At 47.0% G+C, this 16849-nt stretch overlaps 1 protein-coding gene and 1 non-coding gene across 2 annotated transcripts in view; both read left to right on the top strand.

Annotated features, from left to right (window-relative positions):
* Scp2 (sterol carrier protein 2) overlaps positions 1–10904 on the top strand; it is an 85681-nt gene extending 74777 nt beyond the window's left edge. The window contains exons 15-16 of the mRNA XM_021159370.1: positions 7177–7256; positions 9894–10904. Of these exons, the coding sequence (XP_021015029.1) occupies positions 7177–7256; positions 9894–9989 (176 nt within the window). The 3' untranslated portion in view covers positions 9990–10904. The remainder of the gene's footprint in view (positions 1–7176; positions 7257–9893) is intronic.
* A 2005-nt stretch (positions 10905–12909) lies between these two features.
* Positions 12910–13013, top strand: LOC115030923 (U6 spliceosomal RNA). The gene has a single exon (XR_003836523.1). It is a non-coding gene; the product is annotated as a U6 spliceosomal RNA (small nuclear RNA).
* The last annotated feature ends 3836 nt before the right edge of the window (positions 13014–16849 follow it).

Consider the following 16849-nt stretch of genomic DNA (forward strand, 5'->3'; position numbering starts at 1 on the left):
GGGTGTTGCATGGCTTAGCTCTGGTTCATTCACTCCCCGGGGATCTCATGTATCCTCGCGTCTTAAAAACAGTTTGCTGATGACTCCCGGGTTTCTGTGTTCTGCACGGGCCCACCACTGGATTCTCAAGTGGCTGCATAGCTGTTTAGCTGACACGTGTATGAGGACACCTGTCTTTCTACTGCTATAACAAAAATATCGCAGAGTGGGGAAATTAGAGACATGCTAAGTTTAGTTGGTTCCCATTCTCAGAGGCTAGGAACCCACCAGAGGCCGTATCTGGGGTGAGAGCTTTGTTACTGTGTTCTGGAGCAGTGGAGGGAAGGAGAAGTGGCCAGACAGGGGAGCAGGATGGGAGCTGAACCCTTTCATTTCTCAGGAGCCTGTGCCTGAGGAAATGGAATCAATCTATTGCTGAGGGCAGAGCCTTTGTGGCCCTTAGCCCCTTTAAAAGGCTTTGCCACTTAATACGGCTATACCAGAAACTAGATTTCAGTGTGTGTTAGAGGGCACATTAAACCATGGCAACCTGTAACATATCTTAGAGGTGTGTGTGAAACAGAGCTCTGGGCCCCTCTCTCCCCTTAAAGTATGCTTTACCGCGGTCTTCCCTCTTCTCAGTAAGTTGTTTTCTTAGTTCCTCAGTCCAAAAAGCTCTGAGGTCATCCTTGGCCCCTTTTTCTCATACTCCATAGTCCGTAATCTAACTCACCATTGAATCCTGGTTTCTACTACGTCCCAGTGGATCTGCGCTTTGGGTCTCTCTCTCCTGTCCTTGTCCCTCAGTTCTTCACACTGCATCCCGATGATCAAAACCAGTCAGATCTGCCGCAGACCCTCTGGGCCCCTTTGTCTGCGTGGAACGGGTCTCTAGTCACTGGTGGGCAAAGCGTCGGATGAATTGACAGACAGATGCACACAGGAGAGGTTGTGTAGAATCTGAATGTAATTTGTCAAATCGAGCATCAAACTTTTTATACAGAAGACAATAAGGAAGTTGGGTGCAACACTCGCAAGGTACAGAGGTTACTGGATTCTTACATAAAACAGAGGAATGCAAACACAGAAGGTCTAACAGGAACCACCTGGGATAGAATTCATTGTTAACAACTGGGATCAACAAGGGCTCCACCTAAGATTCACTTAATCTTAGAAGCCAGGGTCAAGGGCTTTGTGCCCTTGCCATAGTTCCTATTTTAGTCTATTGTATAGTCCACCTTCCCCTTAGGCCATTGTAAATACAGGTGTATGGGTGTAACTCAGCTATAGTCTTAGAAGCCAGGTGTGAGGTCTTTACTCTCCTAGGGCAAGGGCTTTCACACCCAAGTCATGGTTCTAACTAGGGAGTTCTGTTCTAGCTAACCATCTCATGAATAATGCAATACTCTAAAACCACAGCCCGATCTACTTCCTAAACCATTGTAAATTCCTGTATATGGGAGCGACTTGGCTTTTATTCTAAGTGATAGTGTAGTACCAGAGGCTATTCTGAATGTCACCGAATAGCAACATTCTTCCTGAATTCCAAGCCCATGGTCTTGCTCAAGGACGTTCTAGGACTGTTGGAGCACTGGCGGAAGGCTTTAGCTATGTCAGAATTTAATCTTAAAAGGCACTTATAATAGGATAATACTAAAAGAGAGCGTGTGGATCTATACACTAGACTAACGCGGGAATGGAAAATTAATGTATGGGTTAGAGAGAACGCCAGACTCCAGGAGCGAGTTTCTGTGAAACTCTTTTGCCTCCTGAGTAGCTTTCAAGCCTCAGCCTGTCAAGCTGACTCCGCCAGAGATCTGCATCCATCTCTGCTCAAAGCCTGCCTCCTTCCCCAAGTAGTAGAATCAGGGTTTCTATGGTGATGGTGTATGATCTGGCCAGCCTGCCCTGCCGTGCTCTCCCTCACTTGCTCACTTGCTTGGCCTCCCTGCTCATTTCAGCATGGGGCGTTCTCATTTGGGAGACCTGTCTGTTCTGTCTGCCTTGGATTGTCTTCACCGGATAGCTTCATTACCTGATCTCCGTCCAAAAGTCTCCTCTTCAGCGAGCCCTTCCCTGACCATGCTGGCTGTTGCTTTCTGCCTGACTCTTCTCTGTAGCACTTATCACTCTCATTATTTGCTGCCCCCCTCCCCCTCCCCCATCCCTACCCACGAGAATGCATTCTATGAAGGCAGAGCTTTTTATCTGTTAGGTCACTGCTGCAGTCCTAGTGCTTCAAGCATCACCCAGCACTCCTTGGCCCTCAGAAACATGAACAGGGCATAAAGGAAGGAACAATTAGCACCTGCTACAGTGGCCATATTGCGCTGGTGGGTTTCTCTTGCCAGGCAGGGCCTGGTATAGTTCAGAAAGATGAAGGGCCATGCTAGGTGGTCGGAGAGATGGCTCAGAGGTTAAGAGAATTCTTGCAGAGGGATCGATCAGGTTCAATCCCCATACCTAGATGGTAGCTCATAACTGTTCATAACTCCAGTTTCAAGGCAGTAGACAGTCTTATTTTGACCTCTGCAGACACTAAGCACACGTGCACAAACATGTGCAGCCCAAACACTCATACACGTAAGGTAATTACTTTTTAAACTAAAAAAAAAAAAAATTGTCATGATAAGAACTTTGAAAGCTATTTGATATATTTCAAGTGTTTTTCTGTGTAGCCCTGGCTGTCCTGAACCTCACTCAGTAGACCAGGCTGGCCTCAGATTTACAGAGGACGAGCTGTGTTTTAGAGGATGAACTATGCCTGTGGCTGCATGAGTCAGCTTCTAGTGCTGGGAGAACTACGAAGCAAAGAGCAAAGCTTTGTTCTGGCTCACAGTTCTCAGGAGCAGCTGGCTCCATTGTGTCTGGGCATGGCGTGAGTTGAGGAAAAACATCAGGTGGGGGCAGTGTGAGAGAGAAAAGCTGCTCACCTGTGTCAGCCAGGAGCCAGAGCCCGGAGGGGACCAGGAACACATTGTACCCTTCAGTGAATGACTTCCTCCAATCAGGCCCTGCCCCTAGCTCCCATTCAGCTTCAAACTCTTCCTTGAAAAATTCGTGCCAGAGCACTGGCAGCCCAGCCACCTCTCAGTGCCACCAGCTGGGACTGAAGCCTTTTCTGCAGGAGCTGCCAACACTTCACATCTAAGCTGCAGTAGGCCCAATGAACTGGAAAGCGTGTGAGCAGGGCAGAGAACATGAGCAGTGAGGTGGTGTCATCGCGGTCAGAGTGACGGCTTGGATGGCAGAGACCAAAGTGGGTGCTTGAGGGTGGGAGCCAGGAGCATATGACTGAGGGGATCTGGGGGCTGTGCTGAGAAGAGGTGTGATGCCAATGTGTGCTGCAGTGCTGACAGGCTAATTAATTCAGGAGGTCCTGGAGGGGAGAGCGCCCTCAGGGAGTGTTTCACTGTGATTGTGCTTAGGTTTAGAGGGAGAGGAGGTTAGTGGGGATTCTGGATTATGGGAACTGCTTTATGGGAACAGAGGGACTTTGCCAGGTGAGGCCAGATGGCTTGCTTTCTTTTCTTTTCTTTAAACCAAAAAATTAGGTACAACACTGAGGAGGTATAGGAAGGAAAGCCAAGGTGTCCTCTAAATGCAGCTTTTGAAAATAGAAGATGCTTTGGTGAATATAGTAGTGGCTTTTTTCTTTTTCTTTTTCTTTTTTCTTTTCTTTTTTGAGACAGGGTTTCACTATGTGGCCCCGGTAGGCCTGAAATTCAACTGTGCTGTACTCCAGGTTGCCTTTGGTAAACACCTGCCTGTCTCTGCCTCCCAAGTGCTGGGATTAGAGGCATGCACAATTCAAAGCTAAACAAACAAATAAAGGTTAATAGTTACTTAGAATTGTTTCCTGACAGATGTTAAGGTAATTTAAAAAATTTTCTCGTGATGTTCAATAAAGCCGGTTGCTTGGCGATGAAAGATGGTTTGTGCATGGAAGGCTGTTGAATGATGTCGGAGAAGCCGTACACCCTGCACAAACACCTGCCGTGTGCTCTCCTCCCTGTTTTAGGTACCCTGTTCCAGACCTCACTAGCACTAACCTGGAGCAGGGGTAATTTCTGCTAAACCTGACACCTGCTGGCAGCCAGGAGTCGTGTTGAAATGTGGGCTTAGCCTGTAAAAGCCACCACTGGACACTGCCAGCTCCCTTTACACCCACCAACAATGCCCATTTGTTAGACATTAGCGGTGCGAATGCCTCGGTGGCGTGGCCCAGTTTGAACTGGCGTTGTGAGAACTGCAGTTCTGGTGTGTACACAGCAGCAGGAGTTGTGCTACTGTAAGAGTTAGATGTGTATTTTGTTCATCTTGTCTGTTTCCCATCCTCTCTTCTTGCTTCTTGGATGACTTTTAGTTCCTTCTCTGAGTCCCTTCTCTCTCTTGATTCCTTTGAGACAACTCACACTGCATCTCTCCCAGAAGCCAACTGTGCAATGGTGAGTTATTTCTCATTCCTTCCTTCTACCCTCAGCTGCTGAGTCCTCACCCTGGCCCTTTATGGACAGAGCATAGAAAAGGCCTTTGGAGGCTCTCAGACCTGGGTTCAGATCTTGACCCAGTCTCTTCAGCAAGGTGAATTCCTTCCCTGCATCTCGTTGTCTCCTGTCAGTGGGTGAGGGCCGTTTCTGTCAGTAGAGCATTGTGGGAATTGATGTGATACCAATGCGTCCACTGTGATTTTAGGCAAGTTACATGACCTCTCTCAGCTGCACAGGGTTTTTATAAAGTTCTGATGAGAACAGAAGGGAGACCTCAGCATGGTGAGAGCTCATAAATACTGCAGTCACTACAGCTTAAAGATCACTTCCCAACATCACCTGCCTGGTGCTAGAGAGTCAGGTCCAACTCTCTCAGTCTGTTAGCTCACGCACGTCCTCCACCCCACCCCCGCCTCCCCCAACTTCTATTGCTTTCATTCTTAAAATTACAGACCTTTCTCCCCATAACTAAGAGAGAATGTTGGTGCAGTGCAGTGCAGTGGCCATTGGCTGTCAGTCCTCAGATTGCAGAGCGTACTGTGGGGGCTTCTCTCCATCTTGCTTTAGTTTAGTCACGTGAACGGCCTTCCCTTCCTCTGCTTCCTCTTTTTGATGTAGAATCTCACTATTTGCCCCTGGTTGGGTACACTGGACTGCCTCTGCCTCCCACATGCTGAGATTGAAGGCTTGTGCCAACATGCCAGGCGCTCTCTCTCTATCTCAGAGTTCAGTTTTTTGAAACAGGGTCTCTGTTCAACAAAGCTCTGTCTGTCCTGGAACTCTTTGTACACCAGGCTGACCTCAAACTCACAGAGATCTGCCTGCTTCTGCCTCCCGAGTGCTGGGATTAAAGGTGTGTGCCATCACACTGGACAAGGCATCTTTTTTGAAGAAAAAAAAATGTTTTTCTTAATTGCATGTTTATGTATGTGTGGATGTGTACATGTGTGAGTGCAGGAACCTGAGGAGTCTAAAAGGGGACTGTGGGTGTCCTGGAGCTGGAGTCCCGTCAGCTTTGAGCTCCCGACCTGGGTGCTGGGAACTGAAGACAAATCTACCTAGTGAGTTCTAGGACAGCCATGCATATTTGTATGTGTATGGTGAATGCACACCTGTGGGGCTCAGAGGGGACATCAGGTATCCTGATCTGCCACTTTGTCATATTCCCTTGAGACAGGATCTTTTACAGATCCTAAACCCAGAGCTAGGCTTGAGGCTAACAAGCCCCAATGACCTTCTAGTCCCCACAGCCCTCCCCCAGTGCTGTGACACCCAGCTTTTTATGTGGGTGCCGGGATCTGACACTTGTGCTGGGCCAGAGCTGTTCCAGCCCCTCCCCAGCTCCTCTCAGCCGAGTGTTAGGAGTTCTTTCACTGTTGTAGACACAGACTGTAGATCTGTACGTTGTAGGTACCTTCCCCTCAAAACTTGTGGTGAAGCCTGATGAAATGACTCAGTGGATAAAGGCACTTACCTCCAAGCCCGACAACATCCAGGCATGGGTGTGCACATGTGCACGTGAACACACACACATACACACACACCCTAAACAAACAAACAAACAAAAAATAAATGGAAAAAAAAAAAACCCAAAGCAAAACCACCAGCTGCTCATTTGGGTGTCACCTGTGGCTGCTTGTTTAGACTGCTTATACAGAGAGGTATAATTGTGACAGAGACCTGGTGACCCTCACAGCCTAAAATATTTAGTGTCTGCTCTTTTATTTTAAAAATCTTGGTTAACCCCATATTTAGGTAATTATGTAATTTTTCTTCTTGCAAAACAAATTATCACAACTTTAATGGTTTAGAAGAATATACACATTAGCTAGACTTGTACTTGTAATCCCAGTTTGGGGCTAGCCTGGGCTACATAGTGGGCAGCACATGTTTCCAATAGGTAAGGAACTGATGACAGCCTAGCTCAATTCTCTGCGTAGGGTTGCTGTTAAGTTCTTGACCAGGGCCAGGACCCATCTGGAGGTTTGGTTGGTTTCAGCATCAAGGCTGACACAGGTTGTTGGCACAGTATATTTCCTGTGCTGTGAGAGTGAGAGCTTCGGTGGCCCCCACTCCCTGGGAAGTTCACAGGGACCAGCTCGGTCTTCAGAGCAACAGGAGAGCAAGTGTGAGTGCTGGCAAGATGAGTGCTGATTTAACATGAAATCGCAGGGAGCCCACTCCAGCAGTGTTGCTGCATTCCTTTGGCTGAAGCAGCCAGGTCCTGCTCACACTGGCCCAAGGGATCCTGCAAAGGCAGGAAGGGATCATGAGGCTCCCCTGAGTCTGTCAACCACAGTATCAGTAGCACATCCATCTCTAAGAGGACAGTTGGTTTCCCTTTACTTCTGTTGTTGAATACTGTTTTTGATCAAAAATGGTGCCCTTGCTGAGGTTTACTTTATAATTGTCTCTATATCATTGTTGCCACAAGTACAACACAGTGCTTCAGCTCAGTACAGCCAGTGACAATAGCTACATCGTATTCCATGGTAAGGACACACTGCTTTCTTACCCATTGGATGCTACAACGCCATTGAGCATCAAGGTCACCCTGTCTTACCAGACTGCCACAGAAGTGTCCCCAGCCACTGCCCTCATGCTGCTTCAACTGTGTCTCATGGAAGGAGTGGTGTCTGGGTGTCTGTGTCTGAGTTTGATATTCCCTCTTCTCTTTCTCCTTGTCTCCTGCACGCGTCTGCTTTAGATAAGAAGGCTGACTGCACAATCACCATGGCTGACTCAGACTTGCTGGCTTTGATGACTGGAAAAATGAACCCTCAGTCGGTGAGTATGGGGGCTCTGACCCTGACAGGACAGACATCTGTAGGACCATGTTGTCCTGGGTATTAGAGAAGCCTGGAATGTCCCTCCACGTAGTGTGGAAGAAACAGATCGGTAAGAGTTCAGCTCAGGGCTTAGGGAGAGAGCTTACCCTATAAAGTGCCTGCCACACAAGCATGAGACCCTGAGTTTGGGTCGCTCGCACCCGGCATGGCTGCACATGGCTGCAGTCTCAGTGCAGTGGAGACAGAGACACATGAATCCTTGGAGCTTGCTGGCCAGCTAGCCTGGTGAGCTGGTAAGCTCTAGCTTCAGTGAGAGGTCCTGTCTCACAAAATAAAGTCTCTCTCTCTCTCTCTCTCTGTCTGTCTCTGTCTCTCTCTCTCACCAAACACATCCACTATGCCATTCCTGGTCTGTGGTCAGCCCACACGGAGGAAAGAACAGGCCTCTGGAAAGGCCTAGCACATAGAGTTAGCAAGGCGTGGTAGAAGGGAACACTTTAGGGAGGAAGAAGTGAGGTTGGACACGGTCTTCTGTGCTCCTCTTTCTGACCAAGTTCTTCTTGTTCTTAAACTCTTCTTCCCTGACCAACTTGCCTTTTCAGCTCACTTCCCTCAGGACTGATTGATTTGCTGGGTACAGCCCCTCTTGTGAACTACCTTAGCACTTGTGATGAGTCTGTCTCTCCCCCCCACTAGATCCTGAGGGTCACAGAAGGACAAGTCACATCTTACTGTTCTGAGTGTTTCTAGAACAGGGCAATACCTGATGGTTTTCGGTTGCTATAAACAGTTGATTAGATTTAAAGGCGTATTTATCTAAAATGTACATGGGCCCCATATGGGTCTTCCTGGCCCCCAAGTTGTAAAGGAATCCTTCCCGATAAACAGAGTGCGCCAGGCTAGATACTGAAGCCCAAGACTTTCCTCTCTATTGTAACATCAGTTTTAATTGTTGTCTTGGCTGTTTTAGATCTTGTTTCTGGTATTCCCAGATAATTCATGATTGGACAGAACTCAACCTGGCTTCCGTTTGTGCTCCTTTTTAAATGGGTTTTCTTGTTGTGCCTCAGTAATGCCATGACTGAGCAGTGTGCACCTGCGATGCTTCAGTGCAACGCTTGCCCTGGTGCTGGCATCACTGACCACAGTCCACTCCAGAAACCTGGATGGGACAGAGGCCACCAGCACAGGAGCTGGCTGCCAGCCCCGTCCCAGCTGCTGCTCCCGTTCTGTGTTCACTGCACAGCTCCAGCAGAGGCTCACACTTCAGACACTGTGCACGGCTCTCTTAGAGGTTCACACTTCACACATGCACTGTCCTTGGTCTCCTATCATTTATCTATGTACAGGTGTTTTTGGGGGGCATAGCACCAGCTTACTTTCCTTCGCCCCCATTAACACCCAGAAGAACTGAAGATTAAGGTAGCAGACCTTTCTGCTAATGTGCTAACGGCCTTTCCTTACGCTTCGTGGAGGGTTGGAGTGGAATTATTAAATGCAGTGGAAATTCTCATCTCAGTGTCTGGCTCTGGTTGAGACGAAGCAGTAGTGTTGCCAGCAGAAATGAACAGACAGAGAACACCTAAGGGGCCACATTAGCATGGTCCTCAGGCTACCTCCACAGCGGACAGCACACGTGCTTTCTCCATTATTTTCTCCTGTAGCTTTAAAAGCAGAAGGTGATGCGATTCTGTTGTGCAGCTGGTTTGTATTTTAAATAACATATGTTAAATATATTGTGTTCTGAGACACCTGACCTTTAAGTCGTCAGACAGAAAGCTTTGTGCCATATAAGAAGGAAATATTTAGTTTGTCTGTACTGGGGGGCTGGGGTATTAGTGATCCTTACCAGGGTGTGGAAAAACCCAGCCATGCTGCTTGCGTCCAACTACAAGGAGCTTTCCTCATCCAGCTCGTCCTCACTTCAAATACCAAGTTAAAACATAGGTCGGAGCAGGAACCATGCTATGGTCTTCATTTTGCTCCCACCCAGTCTCGCTGGGATTTTGTTACACAGTAAATTTAGTCAATGTCATGTGATCTAATCCTTAGCCCTGTTAAGTGGAACAGTTTACTCTGCCCTCCAGAGTGGCTGAGGCTTCTCAGAGCCAGAGTAACAGGAGTCCTCCTCAGCAAGCAGGTTGTCCTCGGTGGGGACTGGCCCTTGAGTGAGAGCTGAGCGGAACCAAGGCCTCAGCGGTGTTCCAACCATCTGTGACTCCTGGACTTTCTAGATGAGTTTTGAGTGTGCTTTTTCCCCAGCAGCCCCTTTAACCGAAAGGTCCTCTGGGTGAAATGTTCATTTTAGATTTTAAGCCCATATGTAATGTTTTCAAGAAAACTCACCTAGTGTTGCTCTGTTATGCCTAGTATTTGAATGAGGTATACTGCATTTAAAGTAGAGAGCCCCAAGTTTTAGGAGAAGGTATTTGAGGATTCTGGTCCCTTCTGTCTACATAAAGCATGGCTGTTGGGAGCCTACTTTCAAGTCTGCTTCTGAATCTGGTCCAGAAAGCTAAGCTCAGTATTTGCAGAGCCATGGACCTGGATAGATGATCTCGGGCCTGGCTAGGCTAGAAGCACTGGCAAGTGTTGAGCACACTAACTAACGAGTTTTCCTTTTTATCCCCCACAGGCCTTCTTTCAAGGGAAACTGAAGATTGCTGGTAACATGGGACTGGCCATGAAACTACAGAACCTTCAGCTTCAGCCAGGCAAAGCTAAGCTGTGAGGAGTTCCTTTGGCAACCTCAGGACATCAAGATGAGATGTGTAGATAGGTAGAGATCCACGTCTCGTCGTCAGGACTTAGACTGACACCTCCCGAATAGCATGAGATAGATTTGTTGCTAATTGGGTGTGGTCAATTGTGTTTCCCCGAAGCCGGGAGTACATAGGGCCTCCCAGCCTGCACGCACTGCTGCTTTGAGGACTTGCATTCTACTGTGCTTGATGAAGCTACTATGTCAATGATGGTTTGGGGTAAACTTGAGTTTCAGAATAAAATTCAGAACAGTAAAATGTGAAGACTGTGTAAACAAAGCCCTTGTTTTGCTTAGGAATATATTTGAGGATCATTGTGCTGGACACTCGGTGTGACATTTCCCCTTGGGGGGACTGGAGAAGAAACAGATTTCCATAGTTGACCAGAAATTAGTGCCTCACACTTAATTACCTGCATCAGTTTCTCACTAATAGTTCTTAAAATAAAATTCTGTACTAAAAGTTAAAAAAAAAAAAAATTTAAAAATGTTCATTTCATGCCATCAGAAACAGTTCTTTTCTTCCCAAATAAAATACAAGAATTATGGTCAGAGCTTAAGAGAGAATTTACAGCTGAACAGAACTGTTTTAAAATATTTTTCAAATGGGCATCTTTATAAAAATCATAGTATCAGAGCCATGGATACCATTAATAAAAATAACTGAATAAAGTTTCTTCCAGAGATACGGGCTTCAAATTATAGTTTCATATTAATAAGTGTATAAACTGAGTCTCACAAATTTCCTTTTTCATACACTTGATTGTCTGCATTTATCTTTCTTCCAAGTTTTTCTAATTCTAATGCTATTTGTTATAATTTAGGTTTGGGATAAAAATATGCTTTTGGAAGATTTAAAAAGAAAATTAAAACAGCTCTTCCTGATTTCCTTGGCTTTTACTGTGTATGGTTTTTGGTTTTTTTCCCCCCAGTGTTCTCTAGGCTGTGGAGCAAAGAAAACAATGGGGCCTTATAACCCAGTTGCTTTCACACAGTTGCTAGTTCTTGACTGGGGAGGCGGGACATGTAGTGGGAAGAACACTTTCTTGATCAAGGACTGCCTCTCTAAGGCAAGTAAATCACTGCTTGCCTGAGTCCTGTTTTCTGGGTTGTTGGTAGAGAGGTTTGAATTGGTGGTCCCCTGTTAGAGTAGAGAGTTGAGCAGTCCCTAGATTCATTGTTTGGTCTTTTTGGAGGGGGTTTGAGACAAAGTCTTATGTAATTCTGGCTGGCCTGAACTCTCCAAATACCCAAGTGTCTTAGTCAGGGTTTCTATTCCTGCACAAACATCATGACCAAGAAACAAGTTGGGGAGGAAAGGGTTTATTCGGCTTACACTTCCATACTGCTGTTCATCACCAAGGAAGTCAGGACTGGAACTCAAGCAGGTCAGGAAGCAGGAGCTGATGCAGAGGCCATGGAGGGATGTTCTTTACTGGCTTGCCTCCCCTGGCTTGCTCAGCCTACTCTCTTATAGAACCCAAGACTACCAGCCCAGAGATGGCACCACCCACAAGGGGCCTTTCCCCCTTGATCACTAATTGAGAAAATGCCTTACAGCTGGATCTCATGGAGGCATTTCCTCAACTGAAGCTCCTTTCTCTGTGATAACTCCAGCTGTGTCAAGTTGACACAAAGCTAGCCAGTACACCGAGGCTGGTCTTGAAATTGTGATCCTCCTGACTCTGCTTCCTGAATGTTGGGATCACAGGTGTGACACTGTGCCCAGATGTACATCCAGCTCTTCTTGTTCTTTCACCCAAGGGTCAGAGGTCAGAAGTCAGGTGGTTTGATTCCATCTAGGTGTTCAGGGTCCTTCTGTGATTGGCAGGGCATTTGGTTGACAGTGCCTAAGGATAAATTAATCTAAGACAGCTTGACCTCAGGTCCCATAGGATGGATTCATAAACCTACTTCCTAATCAGGGTGGCTTCTTAACTCTGAGAAGAAAGACCAAGGAGAAAGTTAAACGCCAGATTTCTCTGTAGTTTGTGTTTGTGGCATCTGTCTGCCCTGTCTGGTCCTAAATAACAAAAGATTCTAGAAATAGGATCTAGGAATCCTAGAAATGTAAAATGTTATTGGTGTTGAAATATATTCACACACAAATGTCATTTATATGTAAGACAGGGAAATACTTAGCAGAAAAGTGCAGAGCCAGTGTATTTCCTTTGAGCATTAATTGTCGGAAAAGAAGCGGTTAGCTGGCCAAGGATAGAACTTGCAAGTGCTGCAGTGTGACAGGCCGAGCATCATTTATCTGCTGGCTAGGTACATGATGGTGAGTCCCTTTGTTGGCCTCACCACCACCTGCTCCTGTGGTGTGATGGCTGCAGGGTTCTGCCCAACTTCTGCAGCAGCTGGCTTCTTCATTTCTCTCGTTCACTTCCCTGGTATTTGATGAGCAGCTACAATGCAGAAGGCACTACGGTACAGTGTAAGCCCTGGAGGTGAGCTTCAGTACAGTCAGGGAGACATTCGGGGAGAATGGTTACAGACCTGGAGTGCTGTGCAGCAGATGAGCAGGGCGCCATGACAGAGGGCTTGCAGTTAGACACACCTGAGAAGAAGTCGTGTATAAACTGAGAACAGAAGGCTAAGAAGGGTAGAACTCAGTTAAGGAATATTGAGTTAAAGGTGGCCTGTTCTAAAGTGGGTCAAATGAGTAGACCACAGTGGGTCGGATGGACAGGCCCACGATGAGAGCAGAAGGGACCCAGGAGCTTCCAGTAGTAGGGCTGGTTCATCCAGCAGCCACTGGGAGCTGAAGACAGGGCTTCCAGTGTTTGTCACTCACCGCTGTCCAGCGTGCCACCGTGGCAGAGAAAGAAAAAGGGTGAAGTGTTCTTAATGCTTTTGGTCCTGTTTATTTGTTCAAGTAAAGCCATGTGTGCTCACTTTGGCTGCACAAATACTAAGTTGGAATAATGCGGAGATGTTTAGCATGGCCTGTGCAAGGCTGACAGTCAAGTTTGAGAAGTGTTCCATGTTTTTAAAATCTATAAATCTATTTCGTACTTTTTATTCTCTTGGATACTTATAATCAAAACTTTTACTAGGTTGTTGAATAAATTTAGTCTCATTAGAACAGAAAACAAGAAAAGTCAGGTGTCCCACCCAACTTCAAAACCCCACACGTACCTGGAGAGGGTAGAGGTGGGGTGTCTGTGACCAGGTGATGACCCCCCGAGCAGGGACTGAACACAGGGCAGTGTCATGGTTTTAGCTTCCACCTTCACAGTTGTGAGGTGATAGACTGAGCAAGGTGGCTATCTGAAGGCAAAGGGATGGCGGTCTCTCCCAAGGAGTCTGTCAGTCATGGAGACAGGTGGGGGGAAGTAGACAGAGGCAGAGCTAGCTGGCAGAGCCTGGCCTCCTAACACAGCTGAGCTGACTGCAGGGACTAGCTACTTGCAGGGTGGGCCCACTCTGGCCTACATCAAGACCTGAACAGGAGGGTCTGAAACACCTCTTGAACTTAAGTCTGGGGTGCCTAAGAAGTCCCAGGTTAGAAGTATTGGAGAAGGTGTCCAGTTGACAAGATAAGCTCAGAGCTAAGCTATTTGGAGGCATCCATTTGGACTTTGTGCACTCAGGGCTTGAATTTAAAGCCCCAGGAATGGATGGTATTACTTAGAGTTGGGGAATAGGGTTTGGGTAAGCCTTGGGTAAACCAGAGGTGAGGTAGATGGAAAACTTCAGAAGAGCACAGCCAAAATTGGGAAGGGTCCATGAGGCAAAGCAGTTTGATGTCTGACAGAATTGGCAACTTGGAAATCGTCGGACCAAAACAAAACCGGCTCAGTGGCAGAGTAGGGATGGAGGCTGGACTGGGATTGGCTTCATAAAATTCAGTGACATAAATGAGAATTGTGTTTGATCGTAGTGTGCCTGGTTCCCAAGAACTCACTGCAGGCATATCATTTGGTACACTGAAGTTCAAGCCAGTTACTATTGGGCTTGCTCTTCTCCGTGTCCACCCTGGCCACTCAGTCCTTGTCCCCATGCACTTAGAAACTCAAGGTCTATCCTTTCAGGAAGTTGTACCCATTTCTCACACAACATTCCTTCATGGGTGTATGTTTCTGTCTTCCTCCAGAGAGTTCAGTAGGCGCAAAATCTACTTCCCATGCATCTAGTTTGAGTCCCTCTTCCCCAGGCTTGACTGTCATTGATTGAATAAGTGGAAGAAAGGAGAGAAGGGGAGAGGAGGGAGGAGAAGGGGAGGGGGAAGGGAAGGGATGGGGAAGAGGAAGAGAAGAGAAGAGAGGAGAAGAGAAGCGAATGGAAGTTCTTCTCCAACACTTTCAACTGCAGGGCATGTCTGAGGATGGAAACCTAGTCACAGAATTGGAGTCTGTTAAATAGACCACCCGCTGCCCTAGGGATGAAAGGAAACATTAGGACTTCACATTAGGAATTCTCCCTTAGCCTGACTTGTCCTGATGGTTTTTCTATGAGAACATTCAGAATGCCTGGTATGGGAGCCTGAAGTAAGTGGTGAGAAAGATCAGTTCATCCATGCTCTTGAAGGAAGTGGAGTGGCCGTGGGGTTGCTGATGGGTTAGGCATGAGCTTTGCCGTTTTCTTCAGAGGAGTTCACATAGATTCCTGCCATCTTCCTGGAGAAGCAGAGGAATGGTGGAAAGGGGGTGGGAGGCAGGGGGAGGCAGGGGGATGAGGCAGGGGAGGAAGAGGGGCCTCTGGGATCAATACCTGACCAGGCCAGTTCTGCCTCCTGCAAGCCAAGGTAGCATAAAGCACTCCAGCTACACTGGCCTCTGGCTTCTTTCTTTACAAAGGGAACCAGGTCATATTTACATTTAGACTGTAAATATCTCGAATGTTCTGGAACATTTGTTTTTTAAAGGCCATTAAAAAAACAAACAAACAAACTTCAAATTAGGGTTTCAAGTAGTCGTGGGCCACCAGATGTGAGTGTTGGGTCCTGAACTCAGGTCCTCCGCAAGAGCAGTATGAGCTCTTAACCAGTGGACCACCTTGTCAGCCCCAATAACTTGAACTTGTTTCTTGAAGTAATGAAGATTAGACAGTAACAGTTAAACAGTCTGTTTGTTTGAGACAGTCTCCCTGTAACCCAGGCTGGCTCTAACTCACTGTGTAGCTGAGTATGACCTCTTAATCTCCTGCCTCCACAGCCCACAGCCCACAACTCCGCAGCCGGGATGTAAACAGGCACGCACCCCCACAGCCAGTCTAAGATCCCTTGTAGGCTGTGAGGCACTTTATTTGCTACCCCCACCCCCACCCTACTCCAGGGCCCTCTTTGTAGCCTTGGCTGTCCTGGAACTTGATTTGTAGACCAGGCTGGCCTTGAACTGAGAGAGATCCACCTGCCTCTGGGATTAAAGCTACCATGCCCAGCTATGAAACACTTTGTAAAAGAACAGTTTTATAAGTATTCTGGTTTCCCTGTTTATGTCACCTTAAGGAAATAGATGAGGAACTTAAAGGTTGTAGCTAACAGCTCTTCCCTTCTGAGAGTTGCAGCAATTTTAGACAACAAAACATTTAGAGGAGCCTGGTATTGTGGGAAACTTAGGGGTGTATCAGGTATTTTTTCCCTCACCTTGAGCTAATCATAAGTGAAGCTACGGGCTTTTTTCCCACTTTCTATAAGAAGGGAGAGGAGATCTCGAGTGGTTGAGAGCCCTTGTTCTTACAGAGGATCTAAGTCTGCTCCCCTGCACCCACATGGTAGCTTGCAGCTGCCTATAACTCCAGCTCCAAAGGATCTGTACTGCACACATGTGGTATTCGTCTACACAGACACATGCTTGAATAAAGACAATAACAATAAACCTTTTTAGGTTGAGAGGCTGGAGAGATGGCTCAGCCATTAAGAGTACTTACTGCTCTTGTAGAGGACTTGGGTTTGATTCCCAGCGCCCCACAGTGACTCTGTAACTCCAGTTCCAGGGGATCCAATACTCGGCTTCTGGTCTCTGCAGGCACCAGGCACACGTGATACAAATACATACTTGCAGGCGAACACACACAGGGAAACCTTGTTTTTGTTAGGTTGGAGCTGCAGTTAGGAGCACCTGCTGCTTTTCCATGGCCACCTAAGTCTGGATCTCAGCACCCATGCTGGGTGGCTTCCAGTTCCTGGGGATCCAGCAAGGCCCCTGGCCTCCTTGGATGCCCATAGACGTGTGACACCCACATAGCTAGTAAATCCTGAAGTGAGTGTGCCTGCTTTGTGTAGGAGGGTTAGCAGTTGTAGCTGTGAAAGGCCAAGTGCACATTAATGCTCAGTAGATCATTTCTGAGGTTATTTGAGAAAGTTTTTTTTTTTTATATATATGAAGAAATAATTGGTGTGAAATATTCTGAGAACTTGCTGAGTTTGGATAACCAGTTCTGTTCAGGACTGAGGGCAGTTTGCTTTTAATCAACCATATATATTCTTATGTGTCTTCAAGAACCAACAATTTTTTTAAAAAAACTTATTTTTATTTTTAATTATGTTTATGTGTCTGTGTATCTAATATGCAGGTGCCCCTAGAAGCCCCTAAAGTGTGTTGGATCCTCTGGAGCTGGAGTTATAGACAGTTGTGAGCTGCCTAAGATGGGTGCTGAGAACTGAACCCTGGTCCTCTGTAGGAATGGTAGATGCTTTTAACCACTGACAGTCCCTCTATCCCCTCTATCCCCTCTATCCCCTCTATCCCCTCTATCCCCTCTATCCCCTCTATCCCCTCCAGACAGGGGATCTCTATGTAGTCCTAGGTGGCCTGGAACTCTGTAGGTAGGCCCAGCTGGCCTTAAACTCACAGGGATCCACCTGCCTCCGCCTCCTAAGTGCT

The sequence above is a fragment of the Mus caroli genome, unplaced genomic scaffold (genome assembly GCF_978045245.1).
Source record: "Mus caroli unplaced genomic scaffold, Mus_caroli_1 scaffold_6, whole genome shotgun sequence".
Classification (NCBI taxonomy): Eukaryota; Metazoa; Chordata; class Mammalia; order Rodentia; family Muridae; genus Mus; species Mus caroli.